The sequence below is a fragment of the Pan troglodytes genome, chromosome 2 (genome assembly GCF_028858775.2).
Source record: "Pan troglodytes isolate AG18354 chromosome 2, NHGRI_mPanTro3-v2.0_pri, whole genome shotgun sequence".
Classification (NCBI taxonomy): Eukaryota; Metazoa; Chordata; class Mammalia; order Primates; family Hominidae; genus Pan; species Pan troglodytes.
The window spans coordinates 129,578,680-129,602,437 of record NC_086015.1 but is presented as its reverse complement, the minus strand read 5'-3'; the positions used below and the strand labels follow the sequence as shown (position 1 = coordinate 129,602,437).

Here is a 23,758-nt window from a genome sequence, read left to right as displayed (position 1 = left end):
CCCACTATTCAACATAAATATTTGAAAAATCATTAACTTAAATATTTCTATATTGATTTCTTTCTAATTTTTTTTCTATGAATAAATTTTCCTTGCAAAATCATATCTAGAATAATTCCTATATAGAGTTTTAACTTTCATCAAGTAGTCTTAAAAACCTGATTTAAATAGATAAATGATGTTCCATTGCATGCATGGGACATAGTTTATGACCAGTTTTCCTTTTGTTGGTCATTAACTAGTTTCCATTTTTTTCTCAATGGCAAGTCATATCGGAAAGGACAAGTTTGTGCATAAATCTGGCTGCAAATCTGAATTTCTTTGAATCAGTTTCTGAACATAGACTTACCGGCTCAGGGCTCTAGTGCAAGGTTGTTTTCTGGAAATGTACCTATTTAACCTCTTTCCAACAGTGTTATAATTCCAGAATATCCCTGTCAATTGGATGAAAATAGCATCTTGTTTGCATTTGTGTTTCTTTGATCAATGGTGAGGTTGAACATTTCCCAGTGTAAGGACTGGCCGTTGGCATGCTCTGTCTTCATGTTACTCGGACTGGTGTTGTCCTTACTGTGTGGAAGTGCCTGGTATCGGGCTGGGTGGGTGGTGCCATCTCATTGCCCTCTGAGGCCCCTCCTTGTGTGTGAAGCTTCCCCCTCATGTGCTGAGCCATGGCCCACCCTTGGTTCCTTTTGGGCAGCTTGGAGCTGAGTGACAGCCAGTGACCCCAGTCTGCTGGGCTTACGGGACGGGCACCTTGGGGAAAGGGGATGGGAACTTCAGGGCCAAGGTTGGCCTGAAAAACATGTGTTAAACTTTGAGGACTTTAACCAGGCAAGAGTGACTCATTAACTCCCTGTCACCCATCAATGCCTGCCAGCCAGATTCATCTGGGGAGGGCAGGCTGGGGCTGGGGAGGTGATTTGGACCTGTCTTCCCTTCTGAATGGGAACTCAATTCATTTCCAGTGGACACTGAAGCCTTGGCTGTGGAATATTCTCATGATTTCCATCTGTCGTTTTTATTTGGCTCCTTTGGTGTGTCCATTCTGCTCTTCAGTCTTTGGATTGAGTTTGCATGGATATCATCAAGCATTACCTTTCCAGGAATCACCTCTCGTTTTCTGAGTGCTCCTTTTTCATGGCGGCTGGTTCTTGTTTTATGGGTTCACCATGCCCATGGCAATAGCAATAGCGCCTGCCTCGCGGGAGATTATATGTTAGGTGAGGTGGAAGTTGTTGAGCACTCAGAACAGTGCCCGGCCTTCAGTAATTGCTCGAATGTTAGCTCTCAGCTGTGTGCCTGGGATACAGGAAGCACTCAGTAAAATTACCTATTATATTATCTGGTGGTCCACAGATGTTTTTCTAAGAAAGCTTGGAAGTTCCAGGGCTATGTCAATGGTCTGCCCCCTTCCTCATGCCATAGCCCAGGGAGGCCTAGCAGCCCAAACCATCTGTCCTTCCCCAAGGCATTGTCCCATCTGCCCCCAAAGAGCTGTAAGTTAAGAGTCCTCCACTCAAGACCCCCAAAGGCTGTTTTGGCTGAACTCTTGGTGCAGAGGAGAAAGCAGAGACCGGTGGAGGGTGGTGACTTGCTCAGATCTCTGCAGCCAGTTACAGCAGGGCTTAGCCTGCAGGTCTCCAGGCTCCCAACCTGCTGGCAGGGAGACATCACACCCTGGGCTGATGATGACTCCTTCTGCTGGATTCCCTTATAGAGTAGCTCTGTGCCTTCCCGCCCTCCTTCCTCTCCCCAGGGGCTGGAGCCCGTGTGTGTGTGTGTGTGTGTGTGTGTGTGTGTGTGTGTGTGTGTGGTTGAGTCATCTTGGGCCACGTGAGTGAGGGCTGTGACTGAGCAATGGCAGAGCCACAAAGTGGGAGGAGCCTGGGCCCCACACTGGGTCACCATCCCCATCCCTGACACTCAGCAGGTGGGAGGCCAGAGGCAGAGAGACAGTCTCCTGTTTAAGACACTGTTCTTTTTTGTCTCTGTGCCAGCTTGGGGACTGTGTCCTGGCTCCTCGCAGTGGCTGGCCTGTACCCACCTAGCCACTGGTCACTGTTGGGACGTCCAGGACCCTGACCCTACATTCCTCACTCCCAAGCCAGGGGGCAGCAGGCTCCTACAGTCATGCAGGTGCAAGGACAATAAGGACCCTGTGGCAGCCAACACGGGTACAGGTGAGTGCCAGGCAGCACTGCCCTCCGTGTGCCTCAGCTGTGTCCTGCCCCAGCTCTTCCTGCAGGCTCGCACTTCCCACCTTGTATTGGGTCCCTCTCTACCTCCTCCCCCTTCCTGGGGTCTTAAAGCCTTCTCTATAGAGGAGGTAGCAGATTCTCCCAAATTCCCACTACCTTGCCATTTTCTGGATTGGGAGTAGTTTTTGCTGCCAACAGACAGCAGGGCCTGGCTGGTCAGCACTCACAGTGCCGGCAGAGCTTTAGGCTGCCTTGCAAAGCCCAGCACCTCATTCACACCAGCCTAGGTGGGGGTGTCATGGACCCTGCCATGGGCTCAGTCACAGCTCAGGGAAACTGGGACATGGCCAACACGGTTCTGAGAGGCAAGTGTTCGGCGCAGCTCTGGAGCTTTGCTGGTCTCTGAGCAGCATGTCCTCATCTACAGAGCGGGGAGCAGACTGCGGCCTCTCAGCACATGCTGAGGGCTCAGGAGGCCTCTGCAAAGGGCTTTGTTAGCTGTGAAGTGTACTGCATATGCTGCCACTAACCAAATTGCTGGAGAAGCCTCCAAGGAAGGTTGCCCCAGACAGGGTGATTTGTGGTGAGGATGGGGCAATTAAAGGCAGAGGCAAAGATGTGAGGCCAAGGCTTTGGGAAGCTCTGCCAGACCGAAGCCCCTCCCCAGACTGAGGGTGTCAGTGGTGGAAGGAATTCCTATGCCACTTGCCGCCATCTCCATCCTGAGCTGGCTCCACCAGGGTGGTCTAGACACTGCCTTCTTCCCAAACCTCTGCCTCTCTTGGAAGACCAGCCTGAATCACAGCCCCAGACCTTGAGTCCCGCCCACAGGGACCCACTCCTCCACTGCCTGGGATCCTCCTCAGAGGCCCAGCCCTGAACCAGCGTGGCTGTAAGCGAGGAAACTTGGGTGTGAATTCTGCTCTGCTGAGGACCCAGCACTGCTTTGGGTGAGCTGCTCCGCCCTCTGCTTCCTCCTCTGCAGGCAGAGGTGGGGCAGGCTGCATGCTCACCAGTATCCTCCTGTGCCCTTCTGGTAACAATGACAACACTCTGGTTTTGTGCTGGGGACTTGCCTCCCCACTCTCTGTTCATGAGATTCAGCAAGGTCAACTCTTCTCCCTTTCCAGGGGTGGCCCAGGCCTGGCTGTCAGTGGCCCACCTGCCCCTGGCCACAGCAAATGGGTCAGAGATGAGCATGTGACACTAGCAGGACCAGCCAGCAGCCAGCCAGGGCCCCTGCTGGGCCCATCAGCATCAAGCAGTGCAGCCTGGAGCTGCTGAGACAGGCCCATGTGGAGGGAAGTGAGACCAAGAAGCCAAGGATCAGGGTCCCCCCAGCAGCAGAGGCCCTGGCATCAGCTGGGCCTGGAGCCCACATTGGAGGCTCCACTTACTTCAGCCTATCAACTCCATTTCCCCTTAGACAAATGTGGGTTGGACTGGTTTCAACTGAAGTGTGCTTGAACTAGGAATGGTTGTCTCTGAGCCTGGGGCTGGAGAGTGGCCTTGGAATAGGAGCCACAGCGAACAGGATTCTTGAAGGAGCAGGAGGGAGGCTCAGGTCAGAATGAGGAAGGCTGGCCAGAGGCTAGGAGGTGCCCGAGAGCGGCACACCCAAACACACATCTGCTGTGTATCTGCTCTGGACTGGACACTCAGACAGCGTGTCTGTGCTGGGGGCCTGGCCTTGTGCTGGCGGCAGGGGATCTGCAGATGATGCAGGCCTGGTTCCCACTGCCATGGTGCTCATGGTCTAGGGGAGGGAGCAGCATGTGCCCAGCACACTTCATGGCTCACTCAGAGCTCAGTGGAGTCCTGGGAATGGAGGGCCCTGCGGCAGGCCACTGCTTGGGAGGGCCGTTAGAAGTTACAGGTGGCCAAGGTGGGGAGCGCCTGGGCCACAGGACCCTGAGGAAGCTCCACTGGACCTGTGGACAACAGCGCTCAAGTGGATGAAGCACCAGTGAGGTGGCCTCAGAGCACGGGGGACTGGGGAATGAGAATGGAAGAAAAAACGAAAAAAAAAGTAATATAAAATTTTTTCAGAGCTAAATAAAAGCATGAAGTCTTCTTCACATGCTGACCAAATAGAAGAAGAATGAATAAATGAAGCCAACACCAGGTAAGTCACCATAAAATTTCAGATAATCAAGGATAAAGAGAAGATCCCAAAAGCTTCTTAGAGAAAAAAAACAGGTAGCCTCTGTCTTAGTCCACTGAGGCTGAGATAACAAAACTACTGTAAACTGGGTAGTTTATAAACAACAGAAATGTATTTCTATCAGTTCTGGAGTCCAGGAAGTCCAAGATCAAGGAGCAGGCAGATTCAGCCTAGTGAGGGCTCACCCTCGGGCTCACAGATGATGCCTGCCATAGATGGATGTTTGACCCTCCCAAGCTCTTGTGGAAATGGGGAGGTGGAGCCTGGTGGGACGTGTCTGGGTCAAGGAGGTGGTTTCCTCGTGAATAGATTAGTGCCCTCCTGGGAGAAAGGGGATGAATTCTCACACTGTGAGCTCCCTAGAGACCTGGTTGTCAAAAAGAGCCTGGCACCTCCCCCCAACCTCGCTTTCTCTCTCACAGTGTGACCTCTGCACATAACGATTCTCCTTCACCTCCACATAATGATTCTCCTTCACCTCCACCATAAGTGGAAGCTTTCTGAGCCCTCACCAGGAGCAAATGCTTCCTGTACATGCATTTGCTGTACAGGTGCCATGCTTCCTGTACAGGTGCCATGCTTCCTGTACAGCCTGCAGAACTGTGGGCCAAATACACCTCTTTTCTTTATCATTTACCCAGTCTCCGGTATTCCTTTATAGCAATGCAAATGGACTAAGACAGCGTCTTCTCGCTGTGTTCTCACATGGTGGGAGGGAGGAGGGGTTATCTGGGGCCTCCTTTATAAGGGCATGAATCCGCTCAGGAGGGCTCTACCATGTGACCTCATCACCTCTCAAAGGTCCTACTTTCTAATACCATCACCTTGGGGGTTAGGATTTCAACATGTGAGTTTTGGGGGGACACAAATATTCAGACCATAGCACCTACAAAGGAATAAACTTCCAGTTGGTATCAAACATCTCATAGCAACACTGGATGCCAGATGACAGTGGAGCAATACCTTCAAGTTCTGAGCAGAAATCATTTTGAATCTAGAATTCCATAACTATCAATAAAGTGTGACAGCAAATTAAAGATGTTTTTAGACATGGAAAGTCTCAGAAAGGTTATCTTCCAAGCACCTTTACTGAAAAAAATTACTTGATGATGTACTCCAAATAAAATAAGAAGGAAACTCAATCATAATCAATTATAACCATAAAAATAGTGGTATTATGAAAGGAAATCTGAGGGCGGATTTTCAAAAGGTTTAGAAAACACCAGTTCAAATTAGAAAAGAAATGTGATTTGCATCTTGAAGTATGACAAGTCCATGCTCTTAAGGAGCTTGTCTCCTGGTGGGAGAGACAGGCAAGAAACAAATCAATAAATAATATAAAGATCAGGATCATGAAGCAAAATAAACAGAGGCCAGGAAAATGAGGGCAGCAGATGTGCTGTTTTAGACGGGATGGGTGAGGAAGGTGTCTGGGATAAGGTGGCATCTGAGCAGAGACCTGAGTATGTGATGGAGCAATCCATGCAGCTGTTTAGGGGGAAACAAGATATAATAGAAGAACGTTTCCCTGAACTGAAGAAAGACTTGAGTTTCCAGATTAAAAGGATACACCAAGCATAGAGTAGTAACAATGAAAACAGAAGGAGGCTAGAGTCAGACATATCCTGGTAAAATGTGTGAAATTCAAGCATGGAGAAAGATCACTCCAAAAAGGCACCAGGCCCAAATGGTTTTATAGGCAAGGTCATACAATATTTAACCAATATAATTTATATCCTTCCAAGGCCCTTTTCTATACTTGATTATGTAGAAGTAGGGAAGGAATTGCTTTGGAAGAAAAGAAACTTAGAGATTTTCACTGCTAGGAAGATAAATCTTTACTGTTTTTGGTCATCTGTTTTGAAGAGCACCACCTGACTTTGTTCTCTCCTTTCTGCCAAGGAATCTCAATGATAGATTCTCCCCACTATATTGAGGGAGCTTTTCTCCTTAGATATGGTTTGGGGTAAATGCTGTATCTAGCTGTAGGGCATTAAAGATTGTGGTGAAAACTTGGGCTTTACTTACTCTGAGTGAGTTGGGAGCTGCTGGAAGCTTCTGAATCCAGAAGGGACCTGATCTGACTCAGGTTTTAACAGGACCATCTTGGCTGTTCTCCAGTTTCTGGCCAGTGGGGCCTCCTCCCTGTGTGCTGAAGCTGCTAACGATGTGTCTTTGCTTCCAAGCTTTTTCTGACCTTTTGCTGCAGCTTTCACCAAGGAGATGGGAGGCACTAGGCTGAGAGTATGTGAGGAGTGAAGACTGAGGGCGGGCAGGGCAGATGGAGAAGTGCTGTGGCCATGCCCGATCCAGACCTGCACTGAGACAAAATGAGGAATACAGGCCTCTATCTCTTCTCTTATGAAAATGGGCAAATTCCACTGTTCTGCCCAGGCTAGCCAGGGCTGCTGTAACGCCAGAGTGGTCATTCCAACTTCTGTGAACTAGAAAGCCTCTCACCATCCTCAACACAAATGTCCTTAAAGCCCTCTGGCCACGCATTGGTTTGGCTCCTAGTGGCAGCAGCAGCTGAATCCCTGGCACTGACCTGGTGCACAGTGTCCCCAGATCCCTGGTCAAGCAAGCCCAGACCTATAGCATTCCAGAGAGCCTGGAAAGGGTATAGTTAAAAATTCCTGTTCTAGCAATGTCTTCCAGAAGAAGCAGGAGAAAATGCTCCCCACCTCCCAGTGCCAGGAGGGGAGAGGAAGGAAGCTCAGTAGGACAGCTCTGCACAGGTAGCCTGGGGGTGTCTGCAAGATGACCTGGCTCTACCTCTCTACCTGCTCCTTCCCAGCTGTGTGGCTGGGGAGGGCTGGTGCCCTCTCTGAGTCGGTTTCTTCATCTGTAAAGTGCTTGGCTGAGGATCCAGCTGGAGTGTGGATTAAAGGTCACAGCAGGGTGCCTAGCACCGTCAGCCCACGTGTTTTTCTTGGGCAAGCCACTCTGAGCCTTACTCTTCCTGTCTCTAAGCGGGAACCCAAATGCGAGCCAGGATTGCTGCGGACTAAAGCAGTCTATGAACGCTTTTGTAGACTGCGAAGCATTGTTTGGTCTTCAGAAAGGTGCCCCAGAGACAAGGTGTCATTGGTTTAAGGTGTGGGGGGGGCGGTCAGCAAACCTCCTCAGTTAGTCCTGGAGGGCAGGGTGGCAGCGCAGAGCGCGCGCGCAATTTCCGGAGGGTAACTGATTGTCCTGCTGAAAGCCCAATACCGTATTTATCCAAAAATACGTCCTTCTAGGCAAGTCTGATTTATCTGACACTCAGCGGGGGACAGAGCTGCTTGTACCGCGCTGGGGATGAAGGTGGGGGCGTGGGCCAGACCGGGCCAGACAGGCTCCCCAGCGCTTCCCGCTCAATCACGCAGACTGCACTTTGGGGCGATCTCAGAGCTTTTCTTAAGTCTTCAGGCCAGTCTCACGTTCTCACCTTGGGAACCGAGCTTTAGAAGCCGGCCCTCGTGGACGCCGCGAGACAGCGGCGAGGGGTGGGAAGCAAGGAGGTGGCTGCGGGCCAGGGACCAGGCAGCGTGTTGGGGGGCGTGCGCGTCTGGCAGCTCCGGGATCCCCGAGCATCCGCCGCGCAAGTCCGGGAGCCGCGCGGACGGGGCGGGGCGGGGCCAGGGCGGGGCCAGGGCGGGGCGGGACGTGTGACGCGCAGCGCGGGCCAATGGGGCGCGCGCCCGGGGCCGAGCCTCCTGCGAGCCTTCGCGGCGCCCGCTGCGTCACGTGAGCGGCGGGGAGTGAGTGCCCAGCGAGCTGCGGGCGGGCTAGTGCTCCGCCGCAGCGACCCGCGGGCCGGCGGGCGATCGAGCCAGCGCAGGACCCGCGGCTCGGCCCCCGGCCGCCGCCGGACCGAGAGTCTAGCCGCCGCCCCCAGCCCAGCCCGCCCGGCCGCAGGACCGCCGGGGCCTGGCCGCCGGTCCGGCGTGCGCCAAGTTCAGGTGGGAGAGGCGCGGCGGGGCCGGCCGGCCGCGTGGACGCGGCCCCGGGTGATCAGAGGGCTGGCCGGCCTCGGGGCGCGTGGCCGTGCGCCCGCGCAGCTCTCGGAGGCACCGCGCGAGTGCCGGAGGAATGTCGGAGGAGCGGGATGGGCCCCCGCGGAGGTGGGCAGGGGTCGGACTAGCCCGGGGGAGGTGACCCCCCCGCCCCGGTCGCCCACCAGCACTTTGCTGAGGCCCGCGCCGCCGCCTCGGTGCCTGGCCGGGCGATTCCGTGGCGCGCCTTGCGGGCCGGCCCTCCCATATGGTGGGCACCGGCGCGGCCTGGTGAGAGGAGGGGGCGAGCGGACGCGCTGGCCAGCCCGGGGTTGGGGGGCGGAGGGGCTGGAGACGGAGGGGTTACTGTCGGTCACCGCAGCAGTGTCGGGGGCAAGGGGGGGGCGTGGGACGAGGGCATGGTGCCCAGCGGGCAGCGGTCCAGGACTCTAGAAGGGGTCTGAGCCGGCTCTCTTCATTTCCCACGCACGTTTCCCCTCACCCGCCGGCACCCACGGCGGCTCCACGCGCGAGTCCTTCGCGGACAGCCTCCCGCACAGCCACAGCGGCTGCCGCGCACCACGCCCCGCACACGCAGTCACACGACAGGAACTCACACCCCTTCACGCACACCCGCACCGTTCACGCGTCTCACTCCACGCTGAGTCCCCGTCCGCTCAGACCGAACATTACCAAAGCCATGGCCTGACCGAGGGATGGCGGCGGCGGGGCAGAGAGGCCGTCCCCATCCCATATGGTGGTCCGGTTCACTCTTCCCTCCCCGCCTTGGTGTTACTCATGGAACCCCCCTCTCACGGAGGGCACAGAGGGGCTGTTTTCTCCCACGGCCCTCGGAGGTGACAAAATCAACAAATGTTTGAGAGCCTCAAATCTCCTTCCCCCTGTCCCCCCGGACCAGGTGGCCCCTGGGGAGACCCTGCCGCCCTACAGGTGTGAGGACGCCCGGACTCTGCGACTTTGGGGCCTGCGGGCGGCTCAGGGACCGGAGACTCTTATTTTGAAGGACGGCCCCCGCCGCCACCCCAGTGATTTGCACGCTGACCCAATGGCAAGCCCTTGGCCGGCGCTGGGCTTGTTATCAATTACATGTTGTTCCTGCAGCCGCTGTGTCCCCGGGAGGATAAACAGCAGGCCTGGCCGGGCCAGGGGAGGGGGCGGAGTCCGGCGGCCAGCCGGGGACTGTGCCCGGAACAGCGTGTCCCCTCCCCCTGCACGCAGCCTGCGCCTCTGCCCGCCCCACGTGCTGCTGTGTTTCAGGGGCCGAGCCAGCTCCAGCCCTAGAGTGTCCTCTCTTTAATGCCGGTGCCCTGGGACATCCCAGAGCCCTTTCTGGGTTCTCAGTGCCTGGGTGCTTCCCCCTTGAGACGTTCAGCCCAGCATTAAGACCCTGTTGGCTGACCTGGGCCACCCATTCCTAGTCTCCGACCTCCCCCCGCTCCCCCGCACCTTCCATTCACTCATTCAGCAAATTTTGCCCGGTCCTGTTTTAGACTCTGGGATATGGCCTTGGAGTGAACAGTCAGGACAGCTGATATTCTGATGGGAAGGTAGACAGGGAGGAAAGTTCACAAACACATTACCAAGATAGTTTCCCACAGTAGAAACTGCAGGGAAGAGTATAATATAGGATGATGTAACAGAGTGGGCCTGCAGGCCCCCACAGGGGTGACTTCTGAGCCGAGATCTAACTAAGCAGCTCCCACCTGCAGTGCTGGGGGAAGAGCCAGGGCGGTGGCCCCAGGCTGAGGCTGAAGTGAAGTGAGCACACCTGGACTAGGAGAGGGGCAGTTGGTGGTGAGGTCTGCAGAGAGTCCCAAGGGCCCAGGTGCTGGGCTGCTGCGAGGAGATAGGGCCACCTGTCCTTGGGAAGCCGTTGGAGGGTGTTTCCTTCCAGCCCCCCTACTGTACTTTTTAGATCACTTTATCTGTCAATATCTGTTTATATCTTTAAAAGGTAAGGCCTCCTTTAACCACAATATGATCATCACAATTAAAAATATTAACAGTAATTACTTAATATCATGGGATGGCCAGTTAGTGATCACGTTTCAGGGGAGGGCTCTAAGGCCTGCTCTGGGTCCCAGGAGGGCTGGAGGCCCCTGATTCCTTAACATCACAGTAGAGGGGCAGAGGCCGCACGTTTGCCATGCCTGCAGGCTGACACCAATGGCTGGCACTGGCTGAGTGCTGCCGGTGTGCCAGATCCTGAGGGGGGTGCTTAGCAAGCGTCAGCTCACGGAATTCTCACAACACCTGAGGAACCAGGCACTGTTGGAAGCACCCCCATCTCACAGACTGAGACAGACACAGAAAGGCTGTGCACCTGCCTGAGGTCACCTGGCAGACAACTTGCAGACTCAGAAATGGAGCCCCTGCTTGGAGGGTGGGAAAGGGTTGGGGGAGGCCCAGGGTGGAGTGTGGGCTCTGCCCAGCCTTGTGCCCTTCACAGTGTCTAGCACTTTCATTCCTTCCCAGCACCTGATTTGGTGAATAGGTGCATTTTAAAACATATTCCAGGTTTAAATCCTTAGCTGAGTATTTAAACCAAAAAGCCAAATGTCCTCCTAGTAAAACTGGCCTGGGGCACAGACCTTGCCTTACTTTCCTGGAGCTCCGTGAAGCTTCCTGGGTAAGTTGGGAACTGGGGCTAAAGGTCCTGGGGTCCCTGAGCAGGAAGAGACTTAGAGATCTTTGAAGCATGGAACAGATGAGGAAACTAAGGTTTGGGAAGGGGAGCAAGGACTTGCTCAAGGTTGTAGCTGATGATGGTATTGGCCATTGGGCAGTGCCGGGTGCCAGGCCCTGAAGGGGTCCTGGAGACAGAGGGGCTGGGTGTAGAGGTGATGCTGGGCAGCAGAGAACCTCTGACTTTGGTGCAGAGCATTCCCCTTCCCCAAGCTTGATAAACACCCAGCCTGCCCTGGTCACTGAGCAGGGACAAAGGTTCACAGAGGTGGCCCCGTCACAGCTGGACACTATTGACTCTCCTTGGCACCAGACCTAGCATGTCCTTTGGCTTCAGAGGATGCAGCTTTCCCTTCTCCTCTCTATCAAAGTTCTCTGAGCCCCTACTGGGCACCAGCGGCCAGTCCAGGCACTGGGGACGCAGCAGAGACATGGAGTGCACTGTCTCAGGGGGAGACAGGCATTAGCTGAACCTTCCCAAGGTGGTGAGTGTCCCAGATGGAGAGAGCAGTGGCAGAGAGTGCAGGGGACTCCACTTCCTTATTGGTCAGGATGGGCTGGGGGGGTGGTTGTCTCCTTTCCCACTAGATGGGTGTGAAGTCCAAGGCAGTTAGGCACAGCGGGTGCTCTGGGACCCCAGTGGTCGGCTTCCACTCCACGGATTATCACCAGAGGGGCAGGGCCTTGGCCACCAGGATGCTCAAGCATCAGGGTGCAGGTGAGAGGGTTGCGTTCAAGCCTGTGCCACTCACAGGGCAGTCAAGGCTCAGCAGGGTTTGAGGACTGGAGAGTGGAGGAGCTTTTCCCCTTTAGGTGGGGAAACAGCTGTGCAGGCAGGCACTTTTTGGTCTTTGACTGTTTTGCCTACATGCTACACTTGCCCAGTTAAAATGCAGGCGGCCTAGTTAAATTTGAATCTCAGGTGAAATAATTTTTAAATGTAAGTGTGTCCTATCCAATATTGGGAACATACTTATATTAAAAATAGTTTATTTTTTAAATCTGAAATTCGAATGTAACTGTCGGCTTGTATTTTTATTTGTGTAATCTGGCAACCCTCTGGAAGCCTCAGCAACATGAGGGTCAGAGGGCAAATGGCTGTTCTACCCCCATTCTGTGACTCAACAGGCGTGAAGCTGAGGTCAGGAGTCCTCAGATGTACAGTGACTCCTATGATGTTGACGGTGGGCTGATTCAGGGCTTTGGCCCTCCTGGGGTCCAGAGAGCCTCCTCGCGCATGCCCTTCTCTCATACTCACCCATACTCAGTTGTTCACAGACATATGTGCTATTTTCCAGGATAATTCTGGAAAATCTGTTTGAAACCAGAAGTGCCCCTGGTTGTGCAATGGGCTTGGAGAGGTCTCTTTTGCAAACAGGTGGTGCAATTTCAGAAAACACTCTTGCAGGCACAGCTCTCCTGGGGGATGGAAGCAGGATCCAGGCGTTTGGCAATGGGAGGCTGTGGGCAGGCAGCTGAGGGTGGGGTCAGAGGCCCACAAGATGGCAGGTGAGCACTGTCCTTCTGACCAGGCCTCCTGTGTTCCTTTCCTGCAGCCGCCACCGGCACGGCCAGGCCAGCATGGTGGACCACTTACTTCCAGTGGACGAGAACTTCTCGTCGCCAAAATGCCCAGTTGGGTATCTGGGTGATAGGCTGGTTGGCCGGCGGGCATATCACATGCTGCCCTCACCCGTCTCTGAAGATGACAGCGATGCCTCCAGCCCCTGCTCCTGTTCCAGTCCCGACTCTCAAGCCCTCTGCTCCTGCTATGGTGGAGGCCCGGGCACCGAGAGCCAGGACAGCATCTTGGACTTCCTATTGTCCCAGGCCACGCTGGGCAGTGGCGGGGGCAGCGGTGGTAGCATTGGGGCCAGCAGTGGCCCCATGGCCTGGGGGCCCTGGCGAAGGGCAGCGGCCCCTGTGAAGGGGGAGCATTTCTGCTTGCCCGAGTTTCCTTTGGGTGACCCTGATGACGTCCCACGGCCCTTCCAGCCTACCCTGGAGGAGATTGAAGAGTTTCTGGAGGAGAACATGGAGCCTGGAGTCAAGGAGGTCCCTGAGGGCAACAGCAAGGACTTGGATGCCTGCAGCCAGCTCTCAGCTGGGCCACACAGGAGCCACCTCCATCCTGGGTCCAGCGGGAGAGAGCGCTGTTCCCCTCCACCAGGTGGTGCCAGTGCAGGAGGTGCCCAGGGCCCAGGTGGGGGTCCCACGCCCGATGGCCCCATCCCAGTGTTGCTGCAGATCCAGCCCATGCCTGTGAAGCAGGAATCAGGCACGGGGCCTGCCTCCCCTGGGCAAGCCCCGGAGAATGTCAAGGTTGCCCAGCTCCTGGTCAACATCCAGGGGCAGACCTTCGCGCTCGTGCCCCAGGTGGTGCCCTCCTCCAACTTGAACCTGCCCTCCAAGTTTGTGCGCATTGCCCCTGTGCCCATTGCCGCCAAGCCTGTTGGATCGGGACCCCTGGGGCCTGGCCCTGCCGGTCTCCTCATGGGCCAGAAGTTCCCCAAGAACCCAGCCGCAGAACTCATCAAAATGCACAAATGTACTTTCCCCGGCTGCAGCAAGATGTACACCAAAAGCAGCCACCTCAAGGCCCACCTGCGCCGGCACACGGGTGAGAAGCCCTTCGCCTGCACCTGGCCAGGCTGCGGCTGGAGGTCAGTATAGCAAGTGACAGGCCTGGGCAGTGAGCACAGCCACTCATGTCTGCTTACTTGGGTGTGCAGCAGGGCCATTTTCCACCATTAACAGAAGGCAGATGAGGAAGGGGAGGGAGGGGCAGGCGGGTGCAGGCCTAGAGCTGGCACAGTTGCCTGGAGGCTTCCTTGGTCCTCCCGGTTCCTGAAGCCGGAAGCCAACTGGTGTCCAGTTTCCTGATGGCCAGGTAAGGCTTCACTGGCCTGTGCTGCCAGCTGGGTCTCCCCATCCAGTCTGACAAGGGTGGGGATTGAGGGGCTGGCGAGGAAGGATGAGTGAGGTCTAGGGGCCAGGCAGCGGCTCCCTTTGGGCCCACAGTCCCACAGGGTAAGTACCACCATGACTCCCAACTTACATCACAGGACACTAGGGCTCCGACTGGCCAGGTACTTGCCCAAGGTCACTCTGCTTTGTGAATGGGATTTGAACCCAGAGGCCGGATTCGAGAGGTCACATCCTGAAAATGCTGCTTCCCCAACCAGTGGGACTAGCTTCATTCACAGATGTCTCTGGACACGTGGGCTGGGCCTAGCCTATGCTTCCTCCCTGGGGACATGGAAGCATGTTTGGGAGGCTGCAAAGGCCAACCCAGAGGGAGGCTAGGCCAGCTGGTGGTGCTGTCACAGGTGGCAGAACCCAGGCTGTCTTGTCTGCATGGCAGTGGGGAAATCAGGCCTCAAATGGTAACTGGTAGTCTCCCAACCAGGGTTACCCAGCACCCTTCCCTGAGCACTGGGTGCTGCTCAACCTCCTTGGGAGTGGCTGTCCACCTTTTCCTGAAATGTAGGCTGCTTGCGAAGAGCTCATGTGCTCCGGGGTGCCAGAGCCAGCCCTCTGCAGTTCCTGATGCCCATCCCAAAGGAATCTCTGGCCTGCCTGGGGGGCGCTGTGTGCTGTTGGCACATTCCGCATATTTGCTGCTGTGGCTGCTGCTACGTGTGTGAGACGGGGCACACTCATCTGTATCCCTGGGGGTGTATACAGGCCTGGGCCTTGCCAGCAGGTGTGTGGCTGTGTGTGTGCACGCCCACATGTGTATGCATCTTGCTTTCTTTGTGTCTGTCTGTGCCGTGTGACCATATGTGTTTGCACACATACATGTCTTAGGTGTTTGTGCACCATGTATGGCTGCCTGTGTGTGCATGTGTTATGTGTGGGTGCAACACCCAGGGAGCAGTTTGCAGCTTTTGTTTTCTTGACCATACTCTGGTTCTGAGAGCTCTTGAGAGTTGTCTGGGGCAGAGGTTCTGGCCGGTGAGGCTGAGCCGTGGTCAGGGAGCTGTGAGTGGAATGTATGTTGTGGCACTGGTGCCACCTTTCCATTGAGTGCCAATCTGGCCAGAGAAGGGAATTTTCCTGAACAGTGTCTAGGTTTATGGAGGCCCCTCCTGAGTGAAGACATCACTCTGTCCTGTCTCCCACCCCATTCAGACAGACCGGAGAGGCTTCTGCGAGAGCCCACCCTGGGGCCTCACAAGGTCTCCATCCTGGAGTCCCCACCTCTCTGAGCTTTGTACCTAGGCCTGCCAAGTGGGTGCATGGCTGACAGGTTGCTTGTGAGAGGAGGACACAGCAGCAAGTACACTGCATAGGAGGTTAGAGGAGCCGAGAGAAGGGCCAGGAGTGCTCTTGATTGAAGCAGGAAACTTGTGCAGAGAAGGCGAGGGCACAGGTGTGTGGGGGCTGTGGTCTTGAGCCTACGCCTGGGTCAGCCACTAACTTGTCATGTGCCTTTGGGGTGGTCCCCCTCCAAACCTCAGTTTCCTGTCTGCAGAGTGGAGGGCTAGCCCTTTGCAGCCCAGGGCAGGCGTGCAGGGCTCCGCAGCGGCCTCCTTGTTGTTTGTACATCACAAGGATACAAACTCATACAAGGCAGTTTCTGAGGAGGAACCCTGAAGGCATTCTCTCCAGCCTCCAAGAGGGTGGTGCCTATTGTGAAGGGACCCCCTACTCCCAGGGACCCTGTATGCACTCTCCTCTTGGTGAGGGCAGGCAGGGGCTGCAGAGAGGCAGGGAAGCCTCCCTCCAAGCACCAGTCTGGACTCCCTAGTCGGGCTCAGCTTTCAGCGCCGTCTCCTGGCCATAGTCGACCATTGGCAAGTAGCTCCTCTAGTTGCCGTGAAGCTGGGTAGGGTGATGGGGAGGGCAGGTGTGGTCCTCATCCAAGGCCAGCCTTCTTCCTGGATATCTTAGGGCCAGAGAGTTGATAGGCCCCTCAGCCCAAAGTGTATCTCAGTGAGGCAGATCTTAGTTCTCTATACAGTGGCTTCAGGAGGTAATGAGTTCCTCATGGCAGGGGGTGTACATGAGAGAGTGGGGACTTGTGGAGGGGATTCAGCTCTGACACATCTGAGCCCTGGCACTGGTCATGCTGCCCAGGACCCACTGGGCAAGAGAAGGTGTAGTGGTTGCCTGGCCCAGTGAGATCACAGTGGCACTGCCCCCAGGAGCTGTCCCTGCTGCCAGCCATGCCCCGGGCTTCCTGAGGGCTCCTCCAGCTTCCCCCAAGGTCCCCTGGAGTGGGTCTGGCCCTGGTGGGGTAACTCATGGCAGAGGCGCTGTTCGGCTGGGAGCTGAGGACACCGGCCTCTAGGGAAGGCTGTTTTTCTGAGGATGCGGGGAGTCCTCAGCTGGCTTTCAGGGATCTTGAAACCCTGGGGATGTGCCCAGTCTGCTTGTGTCTCTTAATGTGGTGATAGTCTTCAACTGAGAGGGAGCCCCTGCAGCTCCTTACAGCAGTCAGGAGGGAGGATGGACCCCGCTTTGGGGCAGCTGGGTCTGGACAGGACTGGAAGGGTAACGATGATGATGGTGAGATGGTGTATTTACTGACCACTCACTGTATGCTGGGCACTATTCTAAGTTTCTCAGAGCTGGAATCCCCTCCGCCCACTATTGTAACTTGCATACTTCCTGCCATGGGGAGCTCATTACCTTCTGAGGCCTTTAAGTGTACTTTGCTATGCTTCAGTTTCTATTCAAGCTTCTCGTTCTGGCCCATAGACCCACACAATGTGCTTACCTGTCTCTTCCCCTTACTGAGTGGGATCCAGCCACGCTGGCCTCCCTGCTGTGGCTCAGGCTCCCGTGTGGGCATCCGCCCTCTCTGTGCCCTCTGTCTCAAATGACCCCTGCCCTTGAGGCTGTAGTGACAGCTTAAGGTTTTCGCATTAGCTCATCAGGTCCTTGTAACTGCCTGGTAAAGTGTAGGCACCAATCTTCATTTCACAGAGAGGGAAACTGAGGCACAGACTGCTCACGTCACATGCCCACAGGGACATAGCTAGTGAGCAAGGATCTGGGTTGCATGCCTGAGCCCGAGCAGAGCCCTGCTCTGGCCACCCGGCGGTCCCAGCTGGTATCAGAGTCGCCATGTGTGCCTCCAGTCTCCCACCAAGAGGTCGGCCCAAAAGGCATTATGCTTCTGGGCTATGGGAAAAGAGCTAACGACCACAATCGAGATAATAACCAGGGCCTCTAATGCATACTTGGCACTGCTCTGAGCAAAATTCACACATTAATTTACGTAATTCTCAAAATTAGTAGGCATCAGCATGTTGTCCCTATTTCACAGAGGAGAGAATTAAAGCACGGAAGAGTTAGGTAAATTCTCCAGTCAGCCAGCCAGTAAGCCCCAGAGCCAGGAGTTCAGCTGAGGCTGTCTGCCCAGAATCAGGGACCTCCCTCTGCACCCCGGTGTTGGGTGCTAACTCTGGTGTTGGGAACCTCCACCTCCATCTGCAGCTCAGCCTGGTCTTTGGGGTGGCAGCTCTACACACTCACCTACTCCCCGTGGGGGAGCTCTCCACTCCCAGGCCTCGTCTCTTCTTCCTGGTGGCCTAGATGAATGGGATGCTCTTTCTGCCCCGGGCTGGCTCTGGCCTAGTACCGTGTCCTGTGCTCGGCGAACAAGCCAGGGCCCCTCAGCCCCCTCGTACCTCTGTGTAATGGACAGTGCCCTCCCTCCACTGCTGAGGTCGTCACCTGCCCAGGTACTCAGCCTCCACTTCCTTCTGCTTTTGGTCCTGAAAGTATTCCCTCTCCCTTCTCTGGTGACATGATTTTGGCATCCTCAACAGGGCTGAGAGCAGACTTTCCCTGTTCTGCTCCAGCCGTCTGGGAAGTGCTGCTTGCCTGCCTTCCTAGAAGTTTCCTTGCCTCACTGTCAGACATAGGCATCCTTTGTTCCTTGCAGCAGAACGTCCTGTTCCAGAATGGCCAAGCCATTCCATCCAGAAAGAATCCCTTCTGCTGCAGTGAATATGAATATGAATAACTGTCATCAGCCTGTAGGATGGGTACCTTTGTCGTCCACAGTGGATGTGGTGGGGGACAGAGAAGGGGAGTTACAGGCTCCTCTTGAGCGTCAGAGCCAAGAGGTGGTAGGTGCAGGATTCAAACCTAGGGGTCTGGCTCCCAGCCTGCTCTCATGACCCCTGTGCATTGAGGCTTTTTCTGACCTCCTTCCCTCTGTAGGCAGAGGCCCCCAGTATGGTTGGGCAGGTTGTGAACTGCACAACTCTAGGGAGCACCATTTCCATTGCAGTTTCTGAGACTGGACTGTTTGCGGTGTTGTCTGGCAGATGAGGGTTAGTGTCTCAAGGAAGGGACGCCTTCATACAGAAGTGCTGTATGCACCAGCCCTGACATTATAGCTGCTCTAGAGAGACACTGGACCCCTGTGTACCATCTGCCCTACAGCTCAGCACAAATCATAGTGCTGCCCTGTCTGCAGCAGGACCCACCAGGAACCAGGCCCAACACTTAACTCCATGCAGGTGATAAGAGCTCATCATTCTTGAATAATTGCCACGTGCTAAGCAGGGCTCTAAACCGTTACTGGTTGCCTTGTACAATCCTCACAGTCCTCAGGAATAGGTCTTTTGTTCTCCCTTTGTCTGGGTAGAGAAACTGAGGCTCAGGGAGCTTGGTGACTTTCCTAGTTTGCCTGGTTGGTAAGTGGCAGAGCTTACTGCCTACAAGGGCTGCATCTTACCCACTGGGTTCCCACATCCCCCACTGTAGTCCCCAGGGCTCTCTGTTGGCTGCTGTTTGGGAGAATGTGGCATGCAGGGGTGAGGCAGGGGGTCTTCTGAGGGCTCAGTTCCCAGGGAAGTTCCTCTCAGGTGCCAGGACCCTGTGGCAGCAGGGAGGGAGTTCAGGTGAGGACAGCATGTTGTCCAGCTTGGTTCTATCTCATCTGCCTGTCCTTCCCAGGGTGTCACCATGACCAGAGATCTGTGTGGCCCCACGTCACCACCTGTGGCCTTTGAGATGAATCTTGGAAGGTGGGCAGGAATGCCAGAGTCTTCATTGGATGAATGAAGAAATTGAGGCCCAGAAAGGACCATTCAGGGCACCCAGTGGGGTGGGAACTGTCAAGGCAGGAGCCTGAGACTCTGTCCCCTGGGCTGTGTGACTTGGCCTCTTTAAACCCTTGCCATGGTCTTGCCAGTCCAATGGGGCTGGCTCATCCTGGTTCCCTGGCCAGTGAGATGCTGGGTGACCCCAGGGCTGCAGCCTGGGAGGCATGGCACTCTGTGTCTGCAGCTTTCTGCTTACCCCTGCCCTGGGCCAGCTCCTCTGCTCAGAAGCTGTGTGCCCAGCTGCAGCTGGGGGCAGGTGTCCTGCCCAGGAGCACAGGTGTCAGCTTTGACTGCCAGGGCACATTTATCCCATTTCCTCACTGGCACAGGGCCCTGTGACACACACACCCAGCCAGGCCTGTACAGGAGGCTGGGGGGCTCTGCTGACTGGGAGTCCAGGTCATCTGCCATCGCCAGGGCAGGGGGCTGTGTCAAGACCTTTGCTCCAGTGTCAGGGGCCCTGTCTTGTCAGTGACCTGGATCAGGCCCTCAGCACCCTGAGATTCAGTTTCCTCCTCTGACAGGCAGGGCAGTTGGGCTTCACCTAGTCTGGAGATGTGCTGAAAGCACTGCCCTGTGCCTGGTGCCACCACCACTCTGTGATGTGGGTCGGAGTTCCTGTCTCCTCCTGCAGGCCCTCCTGCCACCCCCTGTGCCTTGTCCAGAGCATGTTCTGCTGGGTCCTTCTGCTCCTCCACCCACAGGGTCAGGGTGCCAGGGCATCACCAGCCCTTACCAATTGCTGGGTGGGAACTGCTGCTCTGGGCACCGCCTCTCGCTGGGTGGCCCTGGTCCACGAAGGGGTGTTGGGCCTGGTGTCCCTGTGTGTGTGTGTGCGTGAGTACATGGGGGCATGAATTTGTGCCTGTGTGTGTGTGTGTGAGTATGTGTGGGCACATATTCGTCCATGTATGTTTGTGTGCCTGTATGTGTGGGCACATATTCGTCCATGTATGTTTGTGTGCCTGTATGTGTGGGCACGTATTTGTCCGTGTGTGTGTGTGCGCGCATGCTTTGGGACTGCTCCTTGACAGTGTCTGCCCCCCTAGGGCTGCTTGCTGTGCCCACTCTTGCATTGAAATCCACCTCCTCAGCACCTACCATATACCAGGCATTGGGCTGGTCATGGGAAGACCACCGGGAACCAAGACAAACATGTCTTTTGTCATGGAGCTGACAGTCTAGTGGGACAGACTGACAGTCATCAAAAAGTTGAAGATAATTTAAAATCAAAACAACAGCAAGAATGAGGAGAGAGAGGTGTGTAATGCCACGGGAGCCTAGAATTGGATGCAGTCCTGGAGGGATTTCCTAAGGAAGTGACATTGGAGCTGAGCTCTAAGGAATGGGTAGGAGAGAGCAAGGAGGGGGAGGGAAGAACATTCTAGAAAGAGGGAACAGTATGTGCAAATGGCCTGTGGCAAGAAGGACCAAGGAAAGGTCAATGCAGGTGGAGCACAGAGCGGGATAGTGTGTCGTGGGAGGGGTAGGTGGGGTGGGAGGGACCTGCTGCCAAGCCAGGGGTGGAGAGGGCCTCAAATCCCTGAGGTTGGTGGCAAGCAGTCCAGGCCCTTAATGCAGATTGGGCTCTTGACTGTCACATGAGTGCCTGCTCCCAGGCCAGCAGGGCCAAGAAAGCGAAATGTCGGGAGCCACCTGAACTCCCAGATGCACTTTGCAGGGTCAATCTTTATTTGGGCCTGCCTTAGAGGGCCCAGCTTCCAGCACAGCTGGTTTCAGGAGTGGGTGGACTCAAGTCTGAGGACCTCTCTCCCTGTGCTGCTTCCTCCTCCCAGGCCTCCGTTTCCCCTCCGGATGGGCTGTCCTGTACAGACCTTCACAGATGCCCCTGTGGAGTTCTGGTCCAGTGGGGTAGATGAGGCCAGGGTGGTGAGAGGCTGCCAGCATCAGGGCCTGAGCGACTGAGTGCACCTGTGGCCTCAGAGACCCCTGCACACTGGGTGGGCTGTGGGAGGGAAGCCCTGGTCCCTGGTAGCATTGGGGTCCTTTCCTGTTGGGAGCTTTTACCAGCTGCTCTGGCAGTTCCCAACAGAGAATGCCCACTGTGCCAGCATGAGCCTTTACTGTAGTTCTTTCCATCTTGGAGGGGTGGCAGGGGCAGCTTGGGACACTGGCTCACGCCTTTAATCCCAGCACTTTGGGAAGCTGAAGTAGCCTGATCGCTTGAGCCCAGGAGTTTGACACCAGCCTGGGCAACATAGGGAGGCCTGGTCTCTAAAAAAAAATACAAAAATTATCTGGGTGTGGTGGGCACACCTGTAATCCTAGCTACTCTGGAGGCTAAGGAGGATTGATTGAGCCCGGGAGGCTGCAGTGAGCTGTGATGGCGCCACTGCACTCCAGCCTGTCTCAAAAAAAGAAAAAAAAATGGTATTTTGAGAACTGGTATAGCCTTACCGACGTAGATGGGGGACCCTCCCCTAATCCTGTAGAGGCTGCAGGTCTGCGCAGCCGCCCTTTGGGTGAGTGCCAGGTGCACGCCTTGCATCCCGGCAACTTCGTGGGGTCGGGGCAGGCAGGGCCAGGCCTCGCTGACCGCGCCATGTCCCGCAGGTTCTCGCGCTCTGACGAGCTGTCGCGGCACAGGCGCTCGCACTCGGGTGTGAAGCCGTACCAGTGTCCTGTGTGCGAGAAGAAGTTCGCGCGGAGCGACCACCTCTCCAAGCACATCAAGGTGCACCGCTTCCCGCGGAGCAGCCGCTCCGTGCGCTCCGTGAACTGAAAGCGCCCTGAACCCCAGCCTGTCCGTCACCCCAGATCCCCACCCCAGCCCCATTTTTTTAAGCAATAATTTATTTGCCTCCTCCAGAGGGACATGGCAATGTTACCAGCCCACCTTCTGAAGCCTGGGAGGTGTGAACCCAGGGCCCGCCAACCGCTGCCTTTCTCGGGAGTACTTAGAGCCTCGAACCCGCGTCCCTGGGGGCTGGGCCCCCGGCGCACGGGGCTGGAGGCAGGCCTTCGTGCCTTCGTGCCTTCGTGCCTTCCCGCGGTGGCCAGGCCTCTGCTGCAGCCGCTGGTTGCAGGCAGAGTTTTGGGGACCTGGCCCTTCTCCCACTGGGCTCCCCCATCCTGGGCCAAGGCCAGAACTTTAGTGCTAGGGGAAGATGAAATGTGCAGTTTTGAAATGTTGGGTTTCCAGAGAGAGTCATGCTGGAGGAGAAGGAAGTAGGCCAGAAGTCCAGGGCTGCACTGTGGTGTGAGGGTGGCTTTGTCTAAGATGCCTGCTCAGCATGATCACCAGAGGGTGTGGGCAGGTCCCTGGAAGGGGGGCAGGACCGGGCCGCTGGGCCCTCATGTGGGAGAGAGGTGAAAAGTGTCCCCCACTAGGGGGCTGGCAGTGCATGTGCTTGAGTTAAATGTGCAGGGCAGACAGAGCCAGAAGCGCCTGTACCCAGGGGCTCGTCCCCTCCTCCGGTTTCCCAGACAAATCCAGACACCAGCCTCTAGGGTGGCCTTGGGAGGAGAGGGCCAGGCTGTCCTGGGTGTGAGAGAACTAGATACAGCCTCCCAACCCTGATTTAGAAATGCATTCCTTATTTTGTCTAGAAATTAATAAATGAACTAGCTTGTTTTGACAGGTTTATTTCACATCCTATGAATGTATGTAAATAAACTGTACATAGGTCCATCCACATAAAATATCTTTTAATAACATATCAACATTTGTGTAAATTTGAAATTTAAAAAAAAATCTATGAAGCTGGTGTACATATGTTACAATTATGTATATTTTCTTTGGTCCTTCGTAAAAATATATTTACTTTGCCAATAAAAAGAAAAAGAACTCACAGCTTTCGGCATTCATGTGCTGTTTTCCTGTTTTGCCGGGATGTGGAGGTGACTCTGGGGCCGAGTCTATGTCTCCACCTTCGCAGAGTTCAGGGAACCCTGTTTTGCATTTGGAGGGATAGAAAGGCCCCTTGGGGTCCAGCCCCGGTCCAGCGGGGTAGGGTTCCCGTACAGCTCAGCTCCAGGCCAGCTGCTGAGATTCTGCTCATCCTGGCTCCCTGACCTGGAGCTCCGTAAACCCAAATCCAGCCCACATTCCGACAGCACCTGTGGGAAGCTGCCTCAGGCCTGGCCAGTCCTGCGAGGCTCACCTACTCTGCTATCGGAGACCCTTTCTTGCACTTCCTACCCCCACCCAGTCCACCAAACCTATTACACATGCCCTATATGTTTGCTGTGCCTTGGCAGAGTATTTACCCCCTTAGGAACGTGGCTGTGCCATTTCCCACTGGCGTGGGTAATTGTGAAAGTGTTAGGAATCCTGAGCAGGCAGAGGTGAGACTCGGAGAGGCCAGTATATGCAGTTACGCCCTGTCCTCCATCGTCCCTAACTCCCCGACATGCCTGGGGTCTTCGCTGTGTGGTTGCACAGTTGAGGTTGGACCCATCCACACGTCCTGTGCTGGCTGGAGCCTGGGGGAAGTGGGGGCCCAAGCACAAGGAGGGGCTATGAGCCCCACAGGGAATGGCAAGGAAATGGAGGCTGACCAGGGCCTGCTTCAGTGGCTCAGCTGGTATGAAGCACACACACACAGACAGGGCTGCCCTGGTTCACCCAGTCATGTGCAGTGGGAAGCAAGAACCTTCTAGAAGGATCCTTTGCTTTAT

At 55.5% G+C, this 23,758-nt stretch overlaps 1 protein-coding gene and 1 long non-coding RNA gene across 5 annotated transcripts; both read left to right on the top strand.

Annotated features, from left to right (window-relative positions):
* Positions 1-1,931: 1,931 nt before the first annotated feature.
* Positions 1,932-5,422, top strand: LOC134809526 (uncharacterized). The gene is made up of 2 exons (XR_010155459.1): positions 1,932-2,183; positions 4,251-5,422. It is a non-coding gene; the product is annotated as an uncharacterized LOC134809526 (long non-coding RNA).
* A 2,677-nt stretch (positions 5,423-8,099) lies between these two features.
* On the top strand, positions 8,100-22,931 carry KLF15 (KLF transcription factor 15). 4 transcript variants are annotated; one of them, XM_016941840.4, is made up of 3 exons: positions 8,100-8,309; positions 12,605-13,711; positions 21,692-22,931. In XM_016941840.4, the coding sequence occupies exons 2-3, from the start codon at positions 12,630-12,632 to the stop codon at positions 21,858-21,860; spliced, it is 1,251 nt and encodes a 416-aa protein (XP_016797329.1). In that variant the 5' UTR covers positions 8,100-8,309; positions 12,605-12,629; the 3' UTR covers positions 21,861-22,931. The 4 variants fall into 4 exon arrangements, with proteins under 4 accessions (XP_016797329.1, XP_016797327.1, XP_016797328.1 ...); XM_016941838.2 differs by lacking the exon at positions 8,100-8,309 and adding an exon at positions 8,336-8,471; XM_016941839.4 differs by lacking the exon at positions 8,100-8,309 and adding an exon at positions 8,499-8,633.
* The last annotated feature ends 827 nt before the right edge of the window (positions 22,932-23,758 follow it).

Coding starts and splice junctions, on each gene's coding strand:
- KLF15 (XM_016941838.2), top strand. CDS start 8,440: ATGTCGGAGGAGCGGGATGGGCCCCCGCGGAG. Junction 8,472..12,604: donor CGGGATGGGCCCCCGCGGAG/GTGGGCAGGGGT, acceptor CCTTTCCTGCAG/CCGCCACCGGCACGGCCAGG. Junction 13,712..21,691: donor TGGCCAGGCTGCGGCTGGAG/GTCAGTATAGCA, acceptor CATGTCCCGCAG/GTTCTCGCGCTCTGACGAGC.